The sequence below is a fragment of the Opisthorchis viverrini genome (genome assembly GCF_000715545.1).
Source record: "Opisthorchis viverrini unplaced genomic scaffold opera_v5_197, whole genome shotgun sequence".
NCBI lineage: Eukaryota > Metazoa > Platyhelminthes > Trematoda > Opisthorchiida > Opisthorchiidae > Opisthorchis > Opisthorchis viverrini.
The window spans coordinates 626,284-653,704 of NW_008751854.1; the positions used below are offsets into that span (position 1 = coordinate 626,284).

Sequence of the window (27,421 nt, forward strand, 5' to 3'; positions counted from 1 at the left end):
AAGATTTACCCATTTCGGCCACTTTATCCCTAGTTTACGTGATATACCCTAGGCCTGCTCGGATAACATTTACTGTATAGCCCTTCTAAGACTAAGCTAATTCGGCTAACGGTCTAGTTTAACCCCTGAAGCTTTCTGAAGTTGCCATGAGATGCTGGCTACCTAGATTAACGCACAAGCGTTTATTTCTACCCCGAACTAAAAATAAACTTTAAATCAAACAAGCAACTGTATTCGTTCTACATTCCAGCAGACCACTTAAATACGTTGACGACAACCCCTGAAACAGATGTAAAGAACGCTGCAAGGTGGGAACAAAATCGTAAACTAAAATTTTTGGAAAACGGAGAGGAAGGAGAGCTAAACGATTTGCTACAGGATAAATTGCTCGGTGTTCATTATTCCGCAGCTATCCAATCGGAGGACGCGGTGGAGCAGAAAGAAGACCCCCAAGATATTATGACAACTTGGTACAGAAAATATTGTAAAAAGCATAAGGTCCGGGCACGTCTACCCGTTCTAAAGCGAATCAGATACGCATGCAACCACCTGAACTTTAAACTTCAGGAGTTGGGTTTAACGAGAGACGAATTTCTTCCTTTAATTTGCCTGATTCAAGTAAGTTTACCACTATTTATATATGGATAAAATATTGTTTGGTTTCAAAAATATATCTGTTGTTGATTTTTATCAAGATTTTAAGAAGTTATAAAGGGCTCACGCTATTGATTTTTCCCTTCCACAGTTTCAGGGAAAAACTTCCACAATACGGCACCATTTGAGTATAACTGCTGCAAACACACATCATGCAATAGTACCGCCTTGCTAGATACAAACTTAGGCTTCATTCTTAACGATTCTTAGTGATTTAAGCCGATTGTTACTAACCCTGGCAGCTAAAGTTGATTCGGTGTATTTACCCTCTCACTTATCCTCATCCAGTGAAAAGGGGATACAGGTCGGTTTGCTAGATATTTGAGACTTGGCCTACAAACGGCTTCACGCCTTTAACCAGGAACTTGAAATTCCTATACTCTGTAAATCTATCTATTAAGTTATACGTTGAACCGACTCCAATTAGCGGATGTTGAGATTTATATCTTAAGATGAGTTGGGACTTCCGTAGGTGGAACAGTTTTTTAAAGATCTTAATTTGGATATGTATGGTTGTTATGAGGTTTTGAAACATTTTCTCCTTTCATAGGGCTTAAAAAATTTTAGAGGTCCAAAGGTAATTGATATTTTGTGCGCGAAGTCTGGCTCGTCGAGGTTTGCCGATGTTATTCTGACATGTACCTCCCAAACACAAGGTATATCCAACTGGGTTACATAATTTTGGACAAAAGTGATATGCACTCCACTTGAAGGTCCAGCTAGCTCAACCCTTTTAATCCCGACTTATCTAACGTTCTTACAGTGTATGCTAGAGTGAGTCGAGGATATTGGAAACCGGACAATTTGATTGCCTCACCGCAAGCCTCATGTTCTGTGATTTTTAAAGAGGGTGTGTTGAGCAATACAGAGTGTCGTTATTTATTCTTCTGGTCAATATAAATTCAAGAGCAAAAAACACACTTAGAATGGAAATTATAGTGAGAATATGTGGGTAGTAAATGACTGATGGCAACTAGACACCAATCATCCCTATTGGCAGTGCACCATTACCTTTAAGTATACCATTTAATTATATCGCCAAGGACGCAAGACATTTCTGCTTCCATTTCCTCTTAATACTGATATATTAGGGTTGTGCAGACCAATGTCTAATCCAACCCTGTGATGCTTATTCGGCTTGGAGAAGGCTATTTTCCTTGGGGCAAATTTAAATAAACCGGTCTTTAATCCCACGAGTAGTTGCAGTCTTAACCAAACCTTATTTAACCTAAAGTAAAATATATTCCTTGTTTACCGACCGTTTGGGCATAAGTAAACTACGCGTTCTTCAATCTGGCTTGTGATTTAAGTGCGCTGGACTTACTGTGGTGGCGAAACATCGGACCCCGGGCAGCCGAGTGAGCGAGGTCTTGGACCTCCGTTTCGAAGATGCCGCCTCAAACACAACAATTGTGCCCCAAATTTTACAAATTATGCATGCCTTGATTCGGATGTAAAAAGTCCATTCGTAAACTTTACGAATTGCATGCAAATATACAAGGTAATCTTAGTTTGCTCGGAAATGCATGGGGCCATTTATATGCCTCTTGTTTTCAGCAGCCTACGCGGAACATTGTTCAAACTACGAGGGAAATTTAGATTGCAAATTGCTTTGGTGTTAGCGGCAGCCTCAGGTGTATGTACTCTTGGCAGGATATTTAAGATAGTGCATAATGTTGCACTGAGTTTTTCTTGAAGACATCGATAGCTCATTGTTTGCTTCATTTTTTCAAGGGAATACACTGCCTAGATAACCTCCATTGCATTATCCAGTTAAACTGTCGTTGCACAGTAATTTTTTGTTACCCATTGTGATATGCCCTGCAGTCTGACAGCACCCTTTTGTGCCACACCATATCTTCATCTCGGATCTGTTATTTTCTCTTTCTGCCTTTCGCACACCAATGGAGACATATCTGTATTGGTAAAAAATCTTTTGTTAAGTTCACAGGCATTCCAACGGTAAGTATTGAGCTACTTATTTAAGGGCGAATTTGGGGCCACAGTAAGTGCTAAAAATACCTCACTTTTAGCTGCACCTGAAGTTGAATTCGCGTCCATTTTATTGTCTTGTTCAAGCGTTCACCTGCAAGAACAACCATTCATTGCAATAAAAGGATTCTTGACGCCTCCCGTTTGATCCACTTTTACAAAAATCCAGGAATAACCTCCCCCAGATTGCGTTATCTCCTGTTGAACTACCCCTCCTTTAGGCCGATGTGGTCTTGTTGATCCATATTTTACGCTTTGTTAATTGAACGCAAGGTAGCGTTATTGGGTAGATTTTAGAGAACGCTCGACCGAACGAATAACACATTCTGAAATCTCTTCTATACGGTTAGCGATCAGGCTGTATCTCTGGATTATGAGCCCTGGTAGGGAAATACAATAAGTGACAAACACCTTGCCTGTGATCCCTTAATATCTGTTTGTCGCTGAAATAACTGACACATCAGACCTACCTGCCTTTGAGTGAACTTGATGGACATAAGACTGTTTGACGTAAAGCCTAAGGACCAGTATTTTAAGCCCGTTAATGAAAATATATGCGCAGTTGCGGTTAAGTTGGTTCATTTCTCCTCTGTTTCATATGGAAAGCAAATGTTAGGTCAACTTATTATCTTTATATTAGCATCTTCATGACCTTCCCGTATCAGCTGACGTAAATGTTGAATTACTGTAAATTTCAGGAATGTGGTCGCGTTGAAGAGGTGGATTTCAGTTTCAACAGCGTTGGTGCCTTTGGATTGAAAGTTATCAGGCCAATTCTTTTGAAAAATCCTTTTCTCGTTGCTCTAGTAAGTTACACCTAACGACAAACTGGAAGGTTTATCCGTTCGTTCTTATCCCATTTGCTCTGAGCACCCGAGCTCATTCATTTTGGTTGGAGATGCAACTACCAAAGTTGCTCTTTGTGTTACCTTCTGGAACCATCAAACCAGTTTGTTAGTTCTGCAATGTAGCTAATCAGTGAAGACGATTTAAAAATATTTTCAGCACAGGCAGTTTGAGCATTTATATACTTTTGATATTCAGCTATCATGATTGGTATATCTGATCTTCTAAATTAGAACTGGCTTCCTACAGGGGATTATAAACCAATAGGTATAATAGATTTTGCATCAATTTCACCCAGCATCTTCAAGCACTTCAAAACCACCGTAATAGCTACTTTGGGATGAGCTTTCTGCCCACAAGGAATCATGTAAGTTTGTACACTGGTTCTCATTTCGACTAATTTGATGTTCTTCGTCCGCTACCTAAATGATTGGTGTGTAGGCAATTAAATTAAGTTAAGCAGGCTTGGGCAACTTAACAAGTTAGCATGGCGAAAAGGACAATGCCACTTTTTTTCGTCCTTTTAAGAAAAAAATCAATTACATGACCTTTAAAATGGATTAAACAGTTGCCTTCTGAAAGAAAACCATATAGTTGAATTGTTGTTAACAATGGAAGTCAGCTTTTTGTAATAGCAGGCAGTTAGTAGCTCACCGACTTCATTGATGTTCTGACCAGCTGTCCCGACTGAACCAGTTATCAATCGCCTGTTATAATCATTATTTTACGCAACATTTGGCCTCACCACGTTTTTGGTACATTTGACCGTGGAGGAAAATTTGTGCTCTCACAAAAGATGCCTAACCTGGTGGAAAGAGAACTTCAGGCAAGCCAGTTTACAGGCAACGTTCAAAACAACCAGCTGCAGATATGGGTTACCGACTATAAATATGGTACGTCGGTCACTCATGTGAAATTTGGTGTCAACGGGCATTTGTCAAAACAGCTGAGCTATAGAATTTTCGTCAACCTTTGTAGTTATGGTGATGTTGATTACGTCTGCATCAACGCAACCGTCTACAATGCGAAAGGAAGAAACCTGGAATATTTAGCAAAACAATTTACGGGCTGCACGGTCTATTGTTCAATAGGAGTATGCGCCTGCCCACATGGACAGTGAACATGATATGAGTTCTAACCAATTTCTTTAGGTAAGAGTTTAGTAAATGGCACACAAAATAATCTAAGATTCACTGATAATTGACGCAAGTATATTTTCGGGAAAAGATATTCTGTGCCACACCTACCTAAGGAGGTCACAAAATAGTTTAGCAGTTCTAAGTACGATAATCAACTATATGTAGATGGTTTCGAAAGTACCACAGGCTTGAGGCCATTAGCTTTCTCGCTTAAACAGTTCGCAATATTACCTTACACTGCATTTATTCCTTATGGAATCAACTATATGTAGATGGTTTCGAAAGCACCACAGGTTTGAGGCCATTCGCTTTCTCGCTACTGTCTGAGTGCCTCATTCACCATAATAGATGACTTAAATAGTTCGCATTATTACCTTACACTGCATTTATTCCTTATGCATTCACCCCCATGAAGCCATCTTGAACAGAAACATGAGAAACACGGCAAAATGTATGCCACCATCCGAGGTTATCTATCTAGGTGTGTGACAGCAAATATGTTTAACGGTCAAGATTTTTTGACACTATTTAACTGACTACTTCTTGATGAATATCTGAAAATCAAGCTACTCATTGGTCTTGCCAACGTGAATAGTCCAGAATAAAACCATAACCTGGATGGAACACCTCATTACCCTTTGCTCATATGACCCAACTGTAGTTCGCACGGACGCTTTGAATTGGTCAACTAGGTATAATTCGGTGAATACTACCTTAATTTGACGGAACAAAAGGACCTCAAGTTGCATTGCCCCAAATGTCATCGGGAGTGAAATTGAGGTTTGAAGCTGAATTAGTATGATAACCACTACCCTAACAATCCTTCACTCTATGTTTCACTTTTGACGAGGCTATGTTTGATCAAATAACTAACAAAAACCTTGATGAAACACGCTTTTATTTATCTTACCTAAGCTATAAATTGAAACAGTCCCCACAGTAATATGTGCAAGGAAAGATCGATATCCCGACGAAACTTTGGGGGAATGACTGAATGCTTTTGCGAGAAAAATAATGTTGATGCAAATTACTAGCTCACCCCGCTTATGCCAACCGGTGTGTCACGAGGAGCCTATGTGTGTTTACCCAATAAAATTACCCCCTTGATTCACGTCACAATCAGCCTTTTGACATAACATAAGGGTTGGTACGAGGCAAGTAGGCTGGAAGTTGTATGCTTTGTAGGAGCTTGCAGTGTGGCAACCGTTGTCCAGCGATGAATCCGTTTCAAATGTCATCTGTTAATGTTTGGACACGGCTAAAATTACGCTCATCACGACAAAGACTGGACGCTGCTCAAGGGTTAGCTTTTTTATCCGAAATCACTGGAAACTAGTGATAGTGTTTGGTCCCTTAGTGGCAAGGGATGCCGTCACTAGATGGATTGTCGTGTGACTGATTACTCTATTATTGGTTGATTGAATGGGAACGATTTGAATTTTGCATGGATGTTGCGAGCAGTTAACTAGTGTAGCTAAGCGTGAACTTTTATATGGCTCATTGCTTCTATTTGAAAGCAAAGTTGTGAACCAAGGTGGGTTAAAGTTCAGACGAAGATCCTTTTTCAGTGTTTTTGTGGCTAATCCTTATTCTCACTATAATTCATTTTCTTAGGTTGTGGTTTCGATGGGATTAATAAGTCGTTGTTCGATAATTCCTACATCCATTTTGTTCCTTTTAGAACCTGGCTGGATCAAAACTGGGAGCTGAAGGGGCTGCTGCCATCGGAGACATTTTGGCCGAAAACACGCCTCTGGAGGTCTTAAATTTGAGCAGTGCGTCTGACATTTTTGTATCTTGCTGTTCGGTTTCAAAGACTAAATGTAAAACATGTACACTGCAGGCAATATCAGATTTCACATACATACTTATTGACATTTATTTCTTAAGATAAAGTCAGATCCGTAAAGGTGAGCGTTGGTGACTGTGGAACAAAACAAAACGAACGGACTCTTTGGGAGGATATGTTACAAATCATCAAAAAGCATTTCGCTCACTGTTTTATCTTAAATTGCGACCAGTGACTAGGTCAGCGGTTTGACTTTGCAGAACTAATAAGGGATGCCGGAAAATATCATTTTTTACCAAGAATGTTTAATATTCTATGCTTGACAACCAAATTCCTCACAAAATTAATGCAGATGAGCATAGAGTAACGAGAACTACTTCGTCGCTCTGTTATCATCTGGGCTAGGGGAAGTTTTAGTGTTTAGTAGCTGCTGCATAGTGTAATGAAGGCGGCCAAATCCAAAAACGGGAATGACTGTTAATTTTCATCCAAACTAGCTTGTAAATGTCTCGAACATGATATATTCTAGAGTGAAACTACTTACTTACTTCATATTATAGGTGTTATTATAGGTGTTTATAGGTGTTTATCTGCCCCTTGATTAGTTGTGTGTTTTGATATTTCTGCATAAAGTTGGCAATGCCGGACTGTTTCAAGCGAAGGACTTGTAATTTATTTGGGGCCGTCCCATCAGGAACTGATGAGAAACAAACCACCGTCGGTAACCACCAGGGAGGACACCTGGCGTGACTATCAGTCAACAAACTATAGCGCCCCAGATGGTATGTACTCAAGTTCCAAAATTAGTCTTAATATGCTTTCTCGAAGCTCATAAATCTACAGTTTTAAATCCGATGTGTCATCTTTGATTGGCCTTACTAGGGGCGAAATCTACGTGATGTGCTCATTCTATGTGGACTAACCAGAATAAATGCGGTGCTCAATACTGAATGCGATATTTTCAACACCATGGTCGTCTAGCTGCGTAGGGAAGCAAACTATGAAGAAACACTCCATTAATACACAGTAAACCATATATTAAATTTTGAGCGTATGCTGACGATAAAACATTGTCAATGGTTGAAACCAACTATATACAGTTAATTTTACTGTGGACTGAACAGTAACGTCGTTCAACTGCTCAAACAGCGTGCAATAAAATGTTAACGGGTCATATATGAATTTTTATGTTTCTCAAGACAAACCGAACCCGAAGACTTTTGCACAGACTTTACCTGATTACATCCTCTCTCCAGCTAGTGCGGGGATCTCGCATTCCAGTACCCACATAGTCTTTATTTTTCTGTTCAGGAGTGTTACGCGGTGTCCGAAAAAACGTTCTTTATTAAATACCCCAGCCATTTGTCGAAATGAACGTCCCAAAGATGATTTATAACACATTCATTAGATAAACCACTGACAACCTCATGCGGATAAGCTACTCTGCACGTAATGCAAGCGGATAACTTAGCTTCACTAAAACAGTGGGCTTCTGTGTAATAGAAGCAGACAACTGCGTGTGCAAGTATTGGTCGAAGGAAGTTTTACTGCAAAAAACCAGAATGAAACTCTACAACGTAACCGGTAGTTTTTGTCCATCAACTGAAGTTTACTGAGGTACAAGTAATGTACGGCATGGATGAGAAATTGTTTCTGTGAGATGTTGCTAAACTTGTTCCCTTGAGCCTTGTGAACCGGATGTGTACAGTGAAAACAAAAACACACCACATGACTGTCAGTCACCTGAATGGTTATTGACGTTGGACTTGCGAGATGTACCTGAGTAACCTGGAATGCCTTGGGACCTGGTTCGTTCCTCTCGTCCGATGAGGAGCCCTAAGTATTTGTTATCTTTCGGATGTGACACATCGTTCCAGATGCATGAGCGATGGCTTTGTCGTGTAGTTTGACGAGATTCAGAAGAAACTTTTGATCTAAGTTTTGAAAAATCATCCACTACTTCCGACCTTTATTTTCTTTCTCTGAAGATAATTGCATCACAGACAGCTCAATTGTTCGAATCTCAAATGGACTGAAGGTAGGTTTTTTGATAATGTCTTTGATCCGGCTTTTTAAAATTGTCGGGCTTACAGTGGATAGGATTTTCAATAAATGCTCGACTGTAACACGGCTTCGGTTCATACCTGCCATGCCCTCGAAAGAAACACGAAGACTAAAGTACTGCCACGATGCGCAAGTCTAGAAGGGAGCAGTCTAGATGCTGATTCTGCGTTCAAACCACGAATCTTTCGTCAGTTATTTCGAGCCCTAAATCATGAGCTTAGAAGGTCAATGAAGAAACACGAAGACTAAAGTACTGCCACGATGCGCAAGTCTAGAAGGGAGCAGTCTAGATGCTGATTCTGCGTTCAAACCACGAATCTTTCGTCAGTTATTTCGAGCCCTAAATCATGAGCTTAGAAGGTCAATGACCTTGGGTGACTGTTGAATTTTGAGAATTAAAGTATGACCTTCCGTTTACGGATAATGTTTTTCTTCCCGGAAGGTTTACTTAACTGTGCATAACTCTGGACGTGTGCGGCTAACTCGGTTGCATCTTTGTGTGACAGCTTGTCATGTTAGGGTTTTTCATGGTCCCGGATGTTGTTCCTTCAGTGAAATCATGCGCATACACGACAAAAAGGTCAATTCAACTGTAAAGTCTACGAATTTGCTTCACCGGCGATGGGAACACTTTCATATGCCACTGTTCAGATGTCAGTGTAGAGAGGTTCGTTGACAATCAACTTCCGTGTGCAATAAAAGGCTAGGAATTCACGCGATCTAGCTATACTTGTGTAGATCTACGCTAGAGCATCTCTAAAAGACCATTTGTGAGACTTCGTCTAGGAAAACCAATTTACCGGGTCAAGTCTGCTTTAAAGGCCGTGTATACAACACCTATATGGAAAAAAGTAGAGAACAAACGAGATTCATATACGTTTGGCTTACAGCGCTCACATCAGAAGAACTGATTTATGGAGCAACTGAACCTCTCAGAATGTGTTAGGTCCAGAGTAGGCATGGATTGTGCATGCATTCTAACCGGATTAGCCCAGAGGATGCTCAGCCTTTGTAAGAATAGTTCCTATATTGACAACTTAAAGAACCAAGAAAACCAAAAGTGACTTTACAGTTTTGAATCACCTGTTGAATCTGAAGTAAACCTGGTAAACAAGTTAAATTTTGATAAAACTTTGGGCATACTCGCAATAACGACACATCTTGATTTCATCAGTAGACCGTTTGAACTGTGTTAGTTTTTATTCGACTCCACACTTTAGGATTTTCATGTTCAGTCTTCACTGTAAAAACAAATACACACCATCTATGTTTCAGAAGGACCACTATTAATAAATGACAATGAAATTTCTGGAAATACTCCTCATTTTAGAAGAATACGAGACTTCGGAAATTGGACTTGTCTCGCAACTCCATCGAATCCCAAGAACCTGCATCCCTAGCAAAGGCACTATGCAAGTCTTGTTTAAATTCAAGCCTGACCATCTACAGACACGAATTCAACTTTAAACCGATTGAGCCTGCACTGGAATAAAATTCACTCGAATGGCGCGGTGGAGTTCGCGAAAATGCTCAAAGTGGGTTTTGCTTTGACTGGAACCATATGAATACATGGTTTTTATAACATCTTCGTAATCAAGTTTTATACGTACATCACGCACTAAAAATTGTATCGCGATTCAGGCTTCTTCCTGCAATCGGCCTTTTACTTCCTCCTGTTTCTCACTGTTTACGATGTATGGGTAGAGTTCACAGATTCAGCCTGAGTTTGAGTGTGGACTTTAATTTCTCAAACACTGGAATAAATCTCGAATACATTTCTAATTGGATGTCCAGGGAACATCGTTGACGGACTTTTTCAAGCTATCATGAGCTACAATGCATCGGTAAAGAGAACTCTTTGCTTGAATTTCATTCTGTAACTGAGATTATCTCTTTGCGTGAAGCTAAGATGTACACGCTAACAAATTCAACATTGTGCATAAACATCAGCAGTGTGCGTTTTAAGATTCAGGAGTGGGATTCACCACCTATAGTTTGGTAGACTGTATCCTTCGCAGTTAGATTTCAGGATCCAGATTAGCACTGTCGTCAACATATACTTAATTAAAATATAGTAACATTAAAACTTCACTCACCAATCCCAGGTTACTGACAAGCCTCTCAAGTTACGATTAGAGAAAGATCCACATGTGCTGTAAGATGTTTTCCTTTCAGATCAGATTACCCGAGACATTATGATCGGTCCAGCTTTCAATAAACTTTGGTCCCAAAGTTTAGCATCTTTCCAAGACCTGTAAATCATTCTTCAGCAAACGGACATGGTTTACACTAAAATTTCGGTCCATTCCCCAGAGCGTTCATTCCTTCCGATTACCGTAGCAACCGCCTAGATTCACTCCCTGTATGACCAGATTGTGCCTTTACTTTTGGTGGTATCCGTCGGCTGGCCAGCACCATAGTCAGCAAATGAACGTATTCACGAAAAATGAATTTCCCAGATTTGCCTGCCCACTTCAGCTGTGCTAAGCTTCGTAAATAGTATGTGAATGCAATTCCAGCCCATTTCGTTCTTGTTTCTCACTATGGTGGTAGGAGACTTGGATTTTCAAAAGTACATAAGGGAAAGAAACTGACCAAATCGGTATTTGGTCGTTCGGTCCTCAAACGATGTGAAACACAAAGGACTTGAAGGCGATTAAACCGGTGCGAAGCAATTTTGAGAGGAACACACAGTTTATCGTATTCGGTTGGAACGCCCCAGGTAAACCAGGTTAGATAGGAATGCCCACCTGACCAATTGAAACAAGCTTCATGCCCTGAGATGGTCTTCATATCTCTAGTCTGTTGCGAAATTAGCCATTTTCATAATCACAAGACCACACATTCACATAAGACTGGTCCAGTTCGGACATTCGGTATGATGAAAACGCCCCATGGAACGCGCAATTTATATCAATTTATCCTCCGGCATCCTCATGTGAAGAGCGAAAAAGCAATAAAAGGAATTTTTCATACATGTATTCACTCTGCCCTCAATAAGCCTTCCCATAATTCAAAAATGGTTGTACATATTAACTGTGTGGCTCTTTGCGCAGGGGATTTCCTCACACTTTGCTATGAACATCCTCCTGAAAGTGTGGCACACGTCCCAAAATTCGATTCTTGACGGTCACTTGTATTCTTATTGGCGAAATACTCCGAAATAGTAAGATTGCTCCGTTTTCAGAAAGCGCTGCATCCCTAGACATTCTTCCGAATTGGACACATTGACTTATCCCGCTGGCCGTTTATTCATGATCACTAGGAGAAAATAGGAAACCAAATGTGAGCCTTTAAATGAACACTTATCGCTCCGTCGTTCAGAATAAAGAGATATTGATAAGAATCATCATTCGTACATCATTAAGACATACTTAATTTCTTTATACCTTGTAATTGATACATCAAACTTACTTTTTTACATTGAAGATGGCCTGCTTATAAATTTCAGTTGTGGCGACTTGTGTCAGAAAGGAAGTTGTTTTTCTCTGTTGTTGCTACTTTTTCGGAAGTGCTTTTTCGTCTTTGTGGCAAATAGACATATAAATGTGTAAACATTACCTAGCTTGTTACCAGCGTTTCCGGAATTTACACGATGCTAGAATCCAAATGTTCCCATTTAAACGTTTTGTGGGAGACCATTTTGTGGATAAAGCGGCAGAGGCTTTACCTGGTCGCCTCATTCACCATTTTGTTAAGCACACTGGTTTATCTTTAGTTCCCTTCAAACGTAACCCATTAGTGTTGAGTTAATTCTAGCTGGCCAATGCTTAAGGTAGCAGCTTTCTTGAACCTATCCATTCTGACGCAGTATCAGAAGCACACACTGTCGCATCATTTACTGACGTTCTTAGTAAGACGTGAAATCATTTGTGCTGGGTGCTTTTCGTGACTTGCATAAAACTCCAAAGCAACGTGATAAAAGAGTTGTTTCTACTTCTGAACCTGACTCATTTTACACAATGGTATCTTTATGCGTTTGATTCCACTGAATAGTTGTTTTGTGATATTCTAGACAGTTCTGTTTCAAACCGATACAACTACAAGTGGCCATTTAAAGAGCTTGCGACTGACATCAGTAATGTTTATACTAACCACAGTTGTCAGAAAAAGGTTCATCTAAGTATATTACTACACATCTTGTTTTATCGTTTCATGCAGTATAACAAGGGGTTGCATCTGTTGGACCTCTCGTGGAATGGTTTCGCACTACGTGGGACAGAAGCACTATGCGAAGGACTGACGCGGAACAATTCACTAGAAGAGCTTGACCTAAAGTCAAATCGGATTGAACTGCGGGCGGTTCTACCTTTGACCAAGGCATTACAGCAAAATTCAACGCTAAAAGTTTTGCGCGTATGTGGTTGACCATCACTTACAGATTATCTACGCATTTATTTGATGTTTAATAGAACGTCACCAATCATGTGATTAAATAACATTCTGAACTTGGAAAATACATCTGATCAATTGGCACAGATGACTGAAAGTGCAGAAGCGCCTGGGATTCCTGATGAATGCAAATTACATGCATAAAACTTCTGGATAACTTGATGGAGTGTGGTAGAAGCTCGCAGTTTTACTAATTCTTTAATCCGAAAGAATAAATGAGCGCATCCTTTTTGGGGGGATGCTTCACAAAAATTGTAATTTTGGAAAATTCAGCGTTAAGAAACGTGGGATAAACACACGTAGGATTATTTGAGGATTCAACCAAAGCAAGACCAAGTGAAGCACAAGAATTAGGTCGTGCCGCCTAGAGTCAGTCGCGTCTTGAAACCAACTGTTTGTTACAGTTAGGATACCGCATAGTGACATGCTCCATCCAAATCATGTGCAGTGTGCTTGACAGCTAGTACAAACACACGAACATATTCAGTGTGTACATCTAATTTGTCACGTTTGATATTTTGTTATACTGTAGGGATTCCATGCAGCTAGTGCCCGGTCGAATCCCCATTTAAGAATGATACAACCTGGTCGCCGTCTTGGTGACATTTGTTGGTAACCACTCACAATTCTGAACAAAATTCATTACATTCACAAACATCATAAATATCTGACGTCCGCCTGTTATTGATTCAACATTTTTGCGAGTCACCATGGCGACGTATTACAACTGTTATTTTATTCCAGCTTGGTTTGAATCCTCTGACAGTGAGTGGTGTTCACCAACTATTGCATATACTTGAACATACAGCAACAAGCGGACTGACGGTTTTAGACCTAGAGGTGAGATTTTCTATGTTGCTTATTACATCATACATTCGCAAATCTCCAAACATTTTGTTGAGAAAAAAAGTGACATCTAGGTCCATGTAGGCAAATCAGTTGAACCCGAAGGTGGTTTTCACTCGTTCCTAATTTTTATATGTGCCTGTAGATTCTGTACATGTTGTTTTTCTTGGATGCCCTCGTTTCCTGAGAACCCTGGGAAATTTCCTATTTCATCTTATTTCGCAGCATCATAAAACCTAACGTGTCAGTGAGAAACTACACTGAATTTCGTCGGTTCATATATGCCCGCCTCCCTAGCCATTTTTACTAGCAACCTCAGGCTGTGCAACGTAGATTACAACCCAATAGACAGTAGGCAGTTTCGTTACCCTATTCCGGATTAGTCAGCTAAAGAGCACTCAAACGTCGGCCCGAAAGAGGGATTTTTTCGTTCCTAATAGTCATCTTCTTTTTCGGCCTCTTGACTGATGATTCAACTGTTGACATGCAACTGCCTTCTCCTGACATTCACTTCCGTTTCTACACTACAGATCATTTCTCTTATAAACGTACACTTTCCTCAAAAAATGTACATGCAGTGACTAACCAATCAGCTTCACTCATTGCTAAGAAAATTGTTATTTTTTGCACGCCTTACACCTCGCTTTTCTTCTAAATTAAGGGATATTTTGATGGATTCTGGATGTGTTTCACAGTGTCCCGGTAAAAGTGGTCAAGTATTTGGAGGAACACTTTCAATGAACTCATTAAATCAAACATCAATTTCACAATTTTTTGAGGTAATCATGACGGCTAGAGAACTAATTCACCTGATCCACAATAGATAACAACAGCTAAGCTGAGAAATTTAGCTTAACTGTCAATTTTCGTACTTGTTGGTCAATGTTATTTCCCCTTTGGTTCAATACAGGGCATGCAACTCACTGAAAAACTCACCCAAATCGCCCATCGAATTTCGAATTTGAGACGATTCACCTTGCTGAATGAAAACTGCGTCTCTTGGGAAACTCGCGGAGGAAAGTATGGTGGGTAACCGCTTAAGCTGTCTTGATTTGCTGCTTCTGTTCTGTTTAGTATGCGTGAAAAAGTTTCGTTTTTGGGTGGAACAACATTCGTAAACATGCAAGTTTTATTTGGGTTTCTTTTCTAACTCTACGCACTCTGCTCGGCTTTCGCACGCGAAATTTGCCACCACTCGACAAACTACCATTCGGAAGGAGGAATCGGATTTGGAAATCCTTAAGAAGCATTCCAAATCAGGCCGATTCTTTAAGTATTTGCAATGTTTATTCTTGGCAGCGATTCATGTTTGCCCTTAATGAAATGCCCCAGCATAAACATCACAACCGGAAATTGAAAGCCAACGTATGACATCGTGTTTGTCGGATGTTTCCCTGATACCTTCGCTGAAGAGCTGAGAAGTGCTGTAGAGTTGCTTCATCCTTATTAGAAATCATCAGTAGTGCTCATCTGTGAGGAATCTTCAAGAACAAAATTCTGGCTAGCAGTTTGAACGCTTAACTATTTGGACAAGGGCGGCTGATCAGTAGTGTGATTAGTTCGCAATTAGACATAATAAAGCGTAACGCATCCTTCAATCACGGGTCCAACACGTGGCCACCCAAGTGTGCCTCCCGTGAATGAAAAATGGATGGCGCAGTATCCTGTCTAAATGCGAGTTGATCACACTGCTAGCCATGCGCATTTGGCAAACGCCTGTGATCCATATACTATCCAGAAGTTTGTGGGATCAAGACTTTCGGGACGTTCATGAGTTGCTGATAACTCTCGCGCATTTGTCAAACGCCTGTGATCCATACACTATCCAGAAGTTTATGGGATCAAGACTTCCGGGACGTTCATGAGTTGCTGATGACTCTCAAAAAGTATGGGAGAGCTGTGCAGTGCTCCTCGGCTTCTCAGCATGCCTGGCTTCACTTGGAGGAAGATCGGAACCGCCAGTTTTCGTCTGATTCTAAGTGATCCAAAGCTGGGAACATTGGTATACTGTTCGATTCCGCTAGCTTTCTGTGAACATTTGTTCGCATGCTACCCGATCGACATCTTTGCGAAAATACATCCGGGGATACTTGCCCATCCACCCTCTCCAGTTCACACGTAAACCCAGCCTGCGAGTGTTTGTTATTAAACGTCTTCGGAAGTGAATTTCCCAATCTTTTCGCATTGCATATCGGAAATCTTTCATTCACATATCTTAGGTGGTTCAAAGATTACATCTTATTTTCCAGTGATGTGATTCTCAACCTGGCCATAAAGTTATCATCAAGCATGGGGTCAATAAGAGGCACCAGGATCACGCTGTCAATAGGAAAGTGTAGGTTTCACTGTGTACAAACGATGCATTATTGGCATAGTTCAAGGCAAGCTTCCTAAGCTTGCTTATTATAATTACTGTGACACATTGCTCAGTTGCTTAATTGTATCGCGTCGCCAACTGATTACGTAGTTCCAAGCAACCATACATAAGCAACCAACGAGGAAATCCTCAGAGGAAACAATTTTGTCCGAGAGCTTTTGGTCACCCAAACACAGCAAAGCGGACTGTGCTTCGTGGGCTATGCTTGGCCATCTCTTAGTGCGCTGGTATAAGAACCCTAAGCAACGACTGAGAATTATCGTGATAGGGAAGATTATAAACACCAAGAAGGAGTGAAAAATCAGCCTCATAAAGCGAGGGTAGGTCATGTAGACAGGTTCCATTTCCTTGGTCTAGTCTTTGAAGTTTGACTTTTTTATTCGGATTTCCAGTATGTTTACGTAGTATTTTTCCACCGGTTCAGTCATATATCTTCCATCAGACGGAAACAGAAAAATAATGGTATCTGGCACACTGATGTTCATCTTGAGCTTATAATCTAAGCACTCTAGTAATACCACATCAGTACCTTTATCTGGCATTCAAATGGTTTGGTCTTGTTCGCTTGCCTACGAGTGCTTGAATACTTTCGAGTGAGTCCAGACAGCCTCTGCAACCAATCAATTGTTACCCGAATAAAGCGAAAAACACTGGTTAGATAACCGCAAAAGGAACGTCAGTAAAAAGCATGGTTTCGAACACTCCTTATCCGAAGTTGCTGACGACCGAAACTTTTTCGTTTCTAGTTGCGTGTTATACCCCTTGACCACACGTCCTCAAACAGCTGGCTCCAGTCATGTAGCAGATCAAGCAAAGCACACCAAATCTGAGTACACAATACAGCTTGCGTAGTTTCTGACCTACTTAGTGCTACTCGTCTCCGACGTTGAGTTCACCATCTCCAAGATACCTTATTTATATCCCTCGTTTTATGTAAAACGTTGGGCCGATAGTTGTCCACAGAAACTGTTCCTTTCTTCTGCTAGTGATGGTCTGTCAGGCCTTCTTTTTTGTGAGGACTGAGGGATGTCCAAACTTTTCAGGTCCCATGGTGTGAGAGATGCTCTTCTTTTTATTTCATTAGCCAAACCGTGTGAGGAAAAGTAACACATCTTCTTTTCGAGGCTGAAAGTGACTTCAACCCCAACCTTGTACCACAAAGCCTGACTCACGGAGCACTGTGTGGTGACATTACCCTATAACGCAAGAAGTGATCATTATGGTGCAACTGTTTAGCATGAAATTTTTAACAACGTCGAACTCATGCATGTTCAAAGCAATGTGTACACCGATTAGCGCAATGGGCCAGGTGATTGAGCACGCAGTTTTCACAGACAAATTTCCTAATTCGTCAGTGTTCGAGGGAGGACGGCATGGCCTCTTCCATTGATACTGAGAGTGGGGTCGTTTTCAAAAATGATTTCACTGCATCTACACTCTCGTCTCATCGAAAGTCTCATCGCTAAACTTCTCTTAATTGTGGAGTTGCTTAATGATCAAGCCGAACTCAACAGTTACGAATTTCTAGATACGAAAGCAAAAATGTCATTTGCACTGGGCGATCTCATGAAATTTTCTAGACCGTTTTTCAATAATATTCAGTAATAATGAGCAAGTAAGGCGAGGCAGTTTTCAAATTTGCATACAAACCTGCGATCAGATGCGGGAAAGGCGTTTTGGCACGACCAGGCAATTTCAGGCGAACGGCAGAGTTCAGTTATCTATGACACAGATGGAGAAATTTACTAAGCTCTCAGGCCCGTTACTGTGTGCGACTACGATGTAAAGGCCAAAACACGTGCTTGGGTTACTTTCCAAAATGGCCTCAGGACGACTGACGGAATTTGGCAAGTGGCATAATTTATATCCTGAACTGTGTCGAAGGTGATGTTTTGGGGTTGAGGAGCAAATAAAACGGCAACTCCGTTGTAAAATCATTGGGTCGATGGCTCCCTATAGTTAGGTTGTATCGCTTCGTAATCCAAACTTTCATGTCATCAAATATTTAAGAAGGTTGCTGCTTACTACTACCACAGACATTCGTTTAACCTTAGCTCTACCAAAAGTCAAGCAAATTGTGATCTTTTCTACTCATAAGGTAACCATCCAGGGAGAAATAGTGATATGGCAACAACTATAAAGCACTGTTTGAATGCAAAAAAGTGTGGTAGACACTTTGTCTAATTAGGCTTGATTGTGTCTGGATAAACCGGTCTTGATAAAGGATCTAGTGATTTTCAAAATATCCCGACGCTAACGATTCCTAGTATGAATTGAGAGTTTTAGTGGCATAATATATTCGCCAATCGGTTTTGCTAATCATCACGGACAGAGGATTTGAAACAATTACCACAACTTGGGAATTTCGTAGGAAATGTTTTCATATCTAAATTTTTCGGGCATATATGAACGTTTCCATTGAGTTTTATTAGAAAGTGCATTAACCGTTACTTATGTTTTTTTAGCCAAGCAAGACCCGATGACCTTCTTGATGAATTATCTGAACAAGCATGGAATCAGGATTGTTGACTTTTACCGTTTAATTGATTTGCAACAAACGGGAATGCTAAGTCGCGCAGATTTCATCGAAGGTATACTGGTAAGCAACATTTATTCCAAGTTCGTCATTTCAGTGTCCATGTGTGAAAGCCATAAATTAATTTCGCTTCCCTGCAAAACGTGGAAAATTGCAAAGCAGTTGAACATTTGATAGTTCGCAAGGTTTCCGATGCCAAGAAGCTTGGAGATTTATTCAGATTCATACAATGTGCGAAACGTTGAAAAGTCTGATTAGCGTACTAGTGCATAAGATATTGTATTATCCTTTGGTAGTTTTGGTCAGCGAGGGTTAGCCATTACAGCTAAAAGATCAGGAAATACAGACCGTAGTTCATTGTCAGTCGCCCAGGAATCAATCAAAGTTATTCTTCCTTTAATGAACCACACTATTGACAGGATACCTTTGCTTGATTCCCGTTAGCTTGGCCATTATTGTCTTCACAGAAGAAGCAAAACTCGAACAGCTGGTAAGAAGTGCACAACTTCTCTTTGTCAGTCCTGTGGTTGTTGGTGATACTTTAAAACGTTTATCCATGGCAAAACGCATGGATTTTTGCAGACTGCTGAATCAGGGTCCAGATTACTGTTCGACTTGAATAAGTAATTTTGACATGAACTAATACTGTCTTATTGAATCTGTTCTGTCGTTCGTATACAGTGAGCGTACTCTATAGTTTGGTTTGTTAAATATCACCCAATGATATGCATACGAGTAGCGCCTCCAGTCTCACCTATTTTTTTTAAGTATAGTCCATTTTAACAAACAACTGCACTGAGAATGATTTGACTGATTGTATATTGGGGATATTCGTTCTTGAAAGACGTTTTCACCAAAACTGTGTGCAAATGGGGGTCATAAAGTCTTAGTTTCCAAAATTAACACAATGGAATTCTGAAGCTGCTACAGCAATATTGCGATCTTCCCTCCCGCTACCATAAAACTTCACTGTAATCGCACGAAAACCATTCCCTTCCCATTCATGTTAAAAAAAATCATTAGAAATTCCATTACTACGAAAAATTTAGTTTAAATATGAGGTGAGGCTTGTGCTTGATACATGTGTACCTGTGTTGACCTAAAATTTATGCACCTTTCCTGAATTGGATAATACTGTCTAGCTTGTGCAGCGTTAATACAATAACGCACACCCAAATGAACAGACCTCAAAACCGCCATCAGCGATATTTTTGATTGTGTTTCGTTCTCAGGAAAGCCTAACCGTTTGCATTTGCACGATGAAACTAACAAATGAGACCTCTTCTTTTAGCAAAGAAGATTTAATCAGAGTTTTGGATGTATGTATATGTATGCATGTATGTCGTTGGCGCTTAAAAGGTAGTCCGATACTTAACTGGTTTGGTTTGAAGACCTCAAAACCGCCATCAGCGATGTTTTTGATTGTGTTTCGTTCTCAGGAAAGCCTAACCGTTTGCATTTGCACGATGAAACTAACAAATGAGACCTCTTCTTTTAGCAAAGAAGATTTAGTCAGAATTTTGGATGTATGTGTATGTATGCATGTATGTTGTTAGCACTTAAAAAGTAACCCGATACTTAACTGGTTTGGGAATATGTATATATATATACATAATATACACAGATTATATCGAATGGTTCTTGATATTTTTGAAAGGTCTGCTAAAAATTTGCCAACTTTGAGCCAGATCAAAGTTCACCTAAGTCAACGGTGCCCCAACGCCTTGGGCTCACTTGAGCTAATGATGTTTCCAAACTGACGCTTATTCTGGGTCCCTCAGTATAGTTATCAAGGGTGTCTGTGCCAAATATATCCCCATAGCAAGAACCAAAGTACAGACTTTAAGAGATATTTGCGACAAGCGAATTATTCGGAAACAGAAACCAGTTATTAGAGAATTCGGGCTTCATTACTGATGTTCACTCCGTGTACCACGAACTTCCACATATTTTGTATATGTATTTTGCGCAATGAACCACGCAATGTTTTTCTTTGCTCTACAGCAGCAAAAGATCCCACTGAACGCAAACGATTTGCAAACCATTCTGGATTACATTGACCCCGAAAACACCAATCAGATTACTCATCAGTAAGTCAGAGACCCTAGAAACCCGAAGTTTGGAAAATATATAACGGCAACTACAACGCAGTAACCAGGCTTTTAGTACATAATGAGTTTGTGTTCTTTACGTTTCCTTTCTTGCTTGTGGGATGGATTTATTTGGCTTCAGTTAGGCTATTAGGTTCTTCACGTCCGCTTCTACTGGTACAAATAAAGGAGAATCATCGGGAAGCATTTCGATGAGTTGCCCTCGGGCTAATACAGTGCGGTTCAAAAAATATGGATAATCAACACATATGCAATATACCATATTTGATGGTTACAGTAAATGAGTGATGTGAAAACAAATCCAGTACTCTCTTGGTTGCTGTTAACCACTGGATTTAGGAATTGAGAGGCTTACATCGTCAGTGAAATGACACGTAGTCACTAGTAAATTAATTGGATTAGCTTGCGAATGCGGCCATTTAGTGAAATCAGCACGTACAGGTTTCATATGTTCAACTTTTATGCGATATTCTGTAGGTCACCAAATTAGCCTCTACTGTTTTTTTATTGTCATACATCCATGTTTCTTGTCACTCTACACAACTATGATCATCGTCCGGCTCTATCCGAAGTCTCAAAGTGCTTCTGTCCAGAAGATGGAGGAAGAACAGTCATTTGAATGGAATTCCAAATTGTTTGTGGGCGACAGATCGATTATGTTTGCCCCACAAGCACTAGACATTTGCGAAAATTTGTAGAGAGGTCAGCGTAAAAGTAAGCAAGCAGTTTGAGCGATATGCGTTGTTTCGGCTTGTCCGCAGCTTAGGTAAGACAAGGGATAATATGTAGGAATGGTACCAAGGATTGACTTAAGGATTCAGAACAGATGGTACAAAGACCATGTAGAGTAAAACTGATGATCTTAGTAGCCACTACAGATCTTTTGGAATCCGCGTTTCAGTGAAACGTTGATATGATTCATATTTCTATTTGATTCTCTTCTTTATTTTGCATGGAAACACTCTCACTATCTGCTCATTCACCCTCCAGACTATTCTTCAGTCGGATGTACCTTTACCGAATCACGGTGCGCGATCAAATCCGAATCCGGGCTGGTGAATTTTCCAAGCATCAGTTGGACCAAAATCGGCTGTTTGTAAGGCCGAAAGGTCTACCAGATATCGAGAAACCACCCGAGGGTAAGTGTCACTCACGCAGGAGATCAAGCGTGCCTACTAAAAATAGTACCAAAGTAAGACGTTAATCCACCAAGGAGTGTTATTTTCCTCCACTGTATTTACATGCTAGGAATGCATAATTTCTTACCGGGCTCACCAAACATTTGGTTGTTCGAAAGTAAATGCCAAGGGGTTTTCAGCAACCTTAAGAGTAGTGCATTACAAAATATATATGTATCGCAGAAACATAGGCGGCCTGGTGCAGCACATTCAGTTGCCTGAGAACATCACAAACGAGAGATTCAGCTTGGTAACCAAGTGAGTGTCTCGAAAACCCAAATTAGTTTGCAAATGAGTGTAGATTCGCTAAATGCATACAAGTTGGATATGTGTGTTGTAGATAGAAGAGATCAGACAAGTAAGACGTCACACGCAAACAAGCATTTCAACAAGAGAGACATACTTATAATCAACCCCATTTCCAAAGCATATACGACATAAGATAAGCACGATGAACTGGCCACGCAGAGCGGACAGAACCCCATTTTTCACACATACATACAGACTTGAACTTTCACACGCCAAAAAAGCTCAGGCTGCACTGTCTTCTTCAACGCACGTCTGAATCCACCCATTTCCAACTTTTTCATTTCGTTGTCCTAAGATTAATTTTGTCCTTTTAAGATTCATGCATGACTTGGCCTGATGAAGCTATTGTGTCTAAAGCGAAACGTTGGCCAAATAAAAACTACCGACTGCTTACCACGCTGTTCTGAAACGATAAAATCCATGCAATTTTACTCGTATAAAGGTCCCTTGGAAAGCTGAAATGTTGTGGTCCACCTAACATGGATCCATCCGAACTATTGTGATGTCAGCAGACATTTTACTTATTACGATTATTTATATCAGTCTTAATAAACAATAAAGCGTTATTGACAAGACCATACAAGGTGCTGGTTTTGCCCGTGTCGTCTAGGATTTCCATCAAAATCCAAAGCAAACATGCAGATGAAACCAAAAGGTGACAAAGGCGAATTCGGGGAATTAAATGGGGTGGAAAGGGTAGTCGCTTCCAAAGAATCCATGGACAAGAAGATGCCACCGGTGTCTATTACAGTCAAAGGCTGCAAACTAGACGAACGAGCTGTGTCAAGTATGGAGTTTTTGCGCAAGCTGGAGCAAGGAGACACCAAAAGTGGGACGCTTAACTCGGAGTCCTCGAGTGACAACATACTGGTCCCCATTTTGGACGTCTTCGATGAATCATATTTCCGTTACGTTTCATCGCTGTGATCATTTCCATTTTCACCGCGCTTGGACTTATGTTGCCAATGGAAAGACATCTTGTCTCTTCATTTCCCCGCTTACTCTGCTTCCTCAGATCCAGCTGAGCCTTCCTCACAGTCCGACATGATAATTCTCCATTTGTCGCAACGCCAAAATATTTTCGCTGCCTCTTTTCTCCTAGAAAAGGTGAGTGTAGTTAGTTTAATTGGGCAACGGAAAGGCAGTTCATTGTTCTGACCACTTAGCCTCCTGGGGCGAATGCATCAGGACGATGGATAACGGTTTAACCTGACACAGTACCATCTCGTTTTCAGGGGTTACACTTCTATGAGATTGACAAGGTTTATTCAAGATACCGTTGAAGACTGCTTTTTGCGTAGACATTTTACAAATTAGCGTAGCCGCCATATCCATGACGGTTTTACGCTGCGTAAAGATTGCTCTATTTCATCTGCTGTTGCCTATGAGCTCACAAGTTCTGACGCTAGCCACATTACGGCCTAGTGATTGTAATTATCAACAATGATGAGGGAGTTCTAAACTGTTTTTTTGGTGTTTCATCAGAAAAGGATCTCTATTTAGGATTGAAGTCATATTTTATGACTTATTTGTTCAGGATCACAACAGGGCTTAGTTTGCTGCCGCGACCTATGATTGTCTTTCATTATGCAGTTTGAAGATAAAAGAGAATCTAATTTCAGAGCAGGGGTAACGACCGAATTTCGCAGCAAGTATAGAATTCATCGATGAACTATATTCTAAGAATGTGAGCTGAGAAATGCTACTGTGAAGCATCGAGAAGTCGTTCTTAACGTAACTAGGTGCAGAAAAAGTTACCATTATTCGCAATTCATTCCCGTTTGCAAGTGCATGGCATCACCTTCGGAGGAATATGATCCAAGCGATGATATTCGTGGATTTTCTCATATCATATGCAAATCGCTATAGAACGAACCAAGCCTAAACTTGTACCTAGTCCGTGCTAATTTCCTAGGGCTGCGTGTTAGTTCAGATTCTCTGCATTCGAGTGCTCCAAATATCAGGATGAATTTACCACTGATCTAGCAATTCCTTATTTTCACGCTAGATACAGGCTGTGCTGCTTTTCTACAGTCGAACACATATAACCTAGGAAAACGCCTACGGAAACTTAGTGAAGACCTGTCGTTGTTGTCTGAAGAATAGTTCATAACCTCTCACTGTTCACCCAGCTATTTACATTCACCCGTTTGTTTGTTTGTATTCACCTTAAGAACACCATCAACCATAACACTATCGCCAACCTAACGTAAAGCTTGTTGAGAGTATGGAGTGATTTAGGAATTTCGCTCTGGGCTGAATCCATCACCTGAGGTATAGTGCTGAATATTAACAACAAGGACAGTGTCTGTTCTAAAGTATTCCGTATCATTTTGTACACCACATACACGTGCGAATTTGAAGGTAATCTATGCTAGGTAATGAGGCCGGAAGGCTTAGACCTTCGCCTCCATTTTCAATGGCAAAATCTCCCACAAGTAAGCTTGGGCATATTCGCCATCCCCAACTTATCACGTTCAGTAAAATTACGTAACTCAAGCTTGCTTGCTCAAACGTGAAAATTCCGATGCGTCAGGTATGTGCAGCTCCATTCGTGTCACACGTTCGCCTCGCGTGTCAGATGTCCGAATTTCAAGCCGCTGCATGGCCAGAGATGTGCGCTACTGATGAGCTCTAATAAGAGAGACTTCCCCAACTTACTCCAACACAGGTTGCAAGAGTGGTGTGAATGTGAAAACTACATATCCCGCGATCATCCGCAACAAAAAGTATCGCTTTTAGCTTGAAGATTCTCTCAGGTAGGTCAAATTGAATCAGTCAGGCGTGCTTGTCGAATCATATTTTGGTTTTATGGAAGACCAATGCATGGAAATCACACAGGACACTCGATCGCACTCACAATAAAACACTGGAGTTATTTGGTGGGATAAAACAAGCAAGTGTAAAACAGGAGTAAGCAAAAATAATTGTCAGGATGGAGGTTTTGATGAGAAGTGAAACTTTTCGAAGGATAAGTTTGAAACGGATGAATGGTCACTCGTGGCTCCATCGCTGCCTAACATGGTTTCGTCCAAAGGTACATGGTGCTCAGTTCGTTCACTTGACACACGCCCATTCAGTAAAGGCACATGCTGGTCGCTATCATCATCCGCTTTTGACACATCGTCATTCAGGTCTAAAATGGAAACCAAGTAGACAAAGCTAGGAATATCTCATTGTATGAAATGGTTTTTGGTGCCTGCGCATAATTTATCAGAAAAAGGGTGTGAAAATGATAAAAAGAACGTCTGGTTGGTTTTGTAGTAGATCGTGGACTGATGTTTGGTGCATGAATCTTTTGTTGTCTGTGAGACATTATTAGATATTAGTATCTAAGCAGAAGAATTTCGCCATATTTCTCTTTGGTATATAGCCTGAATTCTTGGTAATCGTTCGTTCGACAGAGTGGGCTGTCTGGTTGAGGAAATTTCAGATTACTGATGTCAGCAAATGATCGACGGTCATCTAAACAGCATAATCTAGTGTCATTGCACACAGCAGCACCATATACTCGATTGAAGAACTGTTTTCTCCGTCATCTGGCTTAAAAAACTATGCTGTCTCATAAGCGCAGACAAAGAAAGTGGCACGATAAGTGGTCTCTAGGGTAAATAATATACTACTGGGTTCGTGTGCGTCCAGTGCGCATCACGGTTAAGTGGATCACAAACATGTTCAATACAGCTCGGTCGTTTCCGAAACTATATGTTAGAGGTCCTTGCATGCCAAACTGGAAACATTTTATCATCTCGAGACAATGTCCTAAGACATTAGAGACAATTAATATTTGCTGTTACGTGAACGTATTGTTGAAAATATGCTTGATGCCGAAAACACCACCAATCCTGTTCGACCCGCATTCTGAACGCGGAAAACCTGGGTTCATTTCGTGCAGTTGTTTGGCTGATGTTTCATATAAACATACATAAATATTATATATACAATTATTATATTCTTTCAAATGCAGCACGATTTTGGTGCATAACTGCCATGCCATCCGAAGGAAGCACAAGGACTGAGATACTACCAGGTTGTCAAAGCCTATACAGGAGTATTCTGGTTGCACGAGTTGGGTGTGAACCATGGACATCCCATTGAGTACATTCGGGCCCTAACCACTGAGCTATCTCGAGCTCAAATATTGATAATGTCCATAACTGCCCATCCGAAGGAAGCACAAGGACTGAGATACTACCAGGTTGTCAAAGCCTATACAGGAGTATTCTGGTTGCACGAGTTGGGTGTGAACCATGGACATCCCATTGAGTACATTCGGGCCCTAACCACTGAGCTATCTCGAGCTCAAATATTGATAATGTCAGCATAACCTGGGTTGTGTGTACAAACTATCTATTAACATTCACAAAGTTGGTTTGACAGCATGCAGACGGGCAGGTAAAAAAACGAACCAAATAGCTTGAGAAAAGTCATAGCTACATCTAAGAACGAGTGGAAACGCATAACGAGAAGATCCATCCAACACTTGAGGAGGAAAAGACTTCTTTGGAACCCCTGGGTCGTCAAAGTCTGGAAGGTGTGTGGTACTTACGAAATGAAACAGCCCTACATCCGTGTTGTAATTGGCTTGCGGATGTATGCCCTGTTGTGACACAACGTGGTCTAAGTTCCCGATGCTGTCTTTCACAAGGTGTCTGAACAAGAGAAATTGACCGCTGTCGGCTGAGTTCCACCTTAGGCCCCTCCAGTCTAGAACTCACAAGGTTCACTGCTGACAGTTCGTGTAGTCCTCCGAGTGAGTGGCGGCAACGTGCACTACTGATTGTGGATAGTCCTTCACACCACCGTTCATCGAGTTCTGAAGTGAACAGAACAATGTAAAATGTTCCACTGCAAAAATACTCTTGCTACTCAACAACCTAACATGTTTCTACGGGGGTCAAAGTTCCAATGGTCACTGATTACATAAATGACTATTTGGTCAGCAACGCGAGAATAATCACGTCCATAAAGAATATTATTGATCGTCGACTTATTTTGAGGTTTATTTCCTAGCTCTGAAATAAAACTCGCCACATGCTACATAAAAAATATTGCGTTCCTTTAAAGTCGAGTGTCCCCCTAGTCCAGGTAGAAGAGACCATTCAGATGTCAATAAGGAACATTATTATCCCCAGAGGGTTTAGAGTAAACTGTGACGTAGCCTGCTTTCAGACCGCCTGAGACAATT

The 27,421-nt window shown here is 40.7% G+C and overlaps 2 protein-coding genes across 2 annotated transcripts in view; one reads left to right on the plus strand and one right to left on the minus strand.

Moving 5' to 3' along the window:
* Positions 1–250: 250 nt before the first annotated feature.
* On the plus strand, positions 251–23,295 carry T265_14458 (hypothetical protein; the record flags this gene model as incomplete). The annotated part of the gene is made up of 9 exons (XM_009173721.1): positions 251–618; positions 3,345–3,452; positions 12,646–12,840; positions 13,621–13,716; positions 14,633–14,747; positions 18,565–18,698; positions 20,640–20,725; positions 21,737–21,885; positions 22,844–23,295. Coding segments are annotated over 9 exons (1,566 nt in total), but the record flags the coding sequence as incomplete, so codon positions are not given.
* Positions 23,296–25,012: 1,717 nt separating this feature from the next.
* The window catches only part of T265_08023 (hypothetical protein), a gene marked incomplete at both ends in the record, with an annotated part of 43,055 nt that continues 40,646 nt past the window's right edge, over positions 25,013–27,421 (minus strand). Inside the window, 2 exons of the mRNA XM_009173710.1 lie at positions 25,013–25,369; positions 26,783–27,049. Of these exons, the coding sequence (XP_009171974.1) occupies positions 25,164–25,369; positions 26,783–27,049 (473 nt within the window). The remainder of the gene's footprint in view (positions 25,370–26,782; positions 27,050–27,421) is intronic.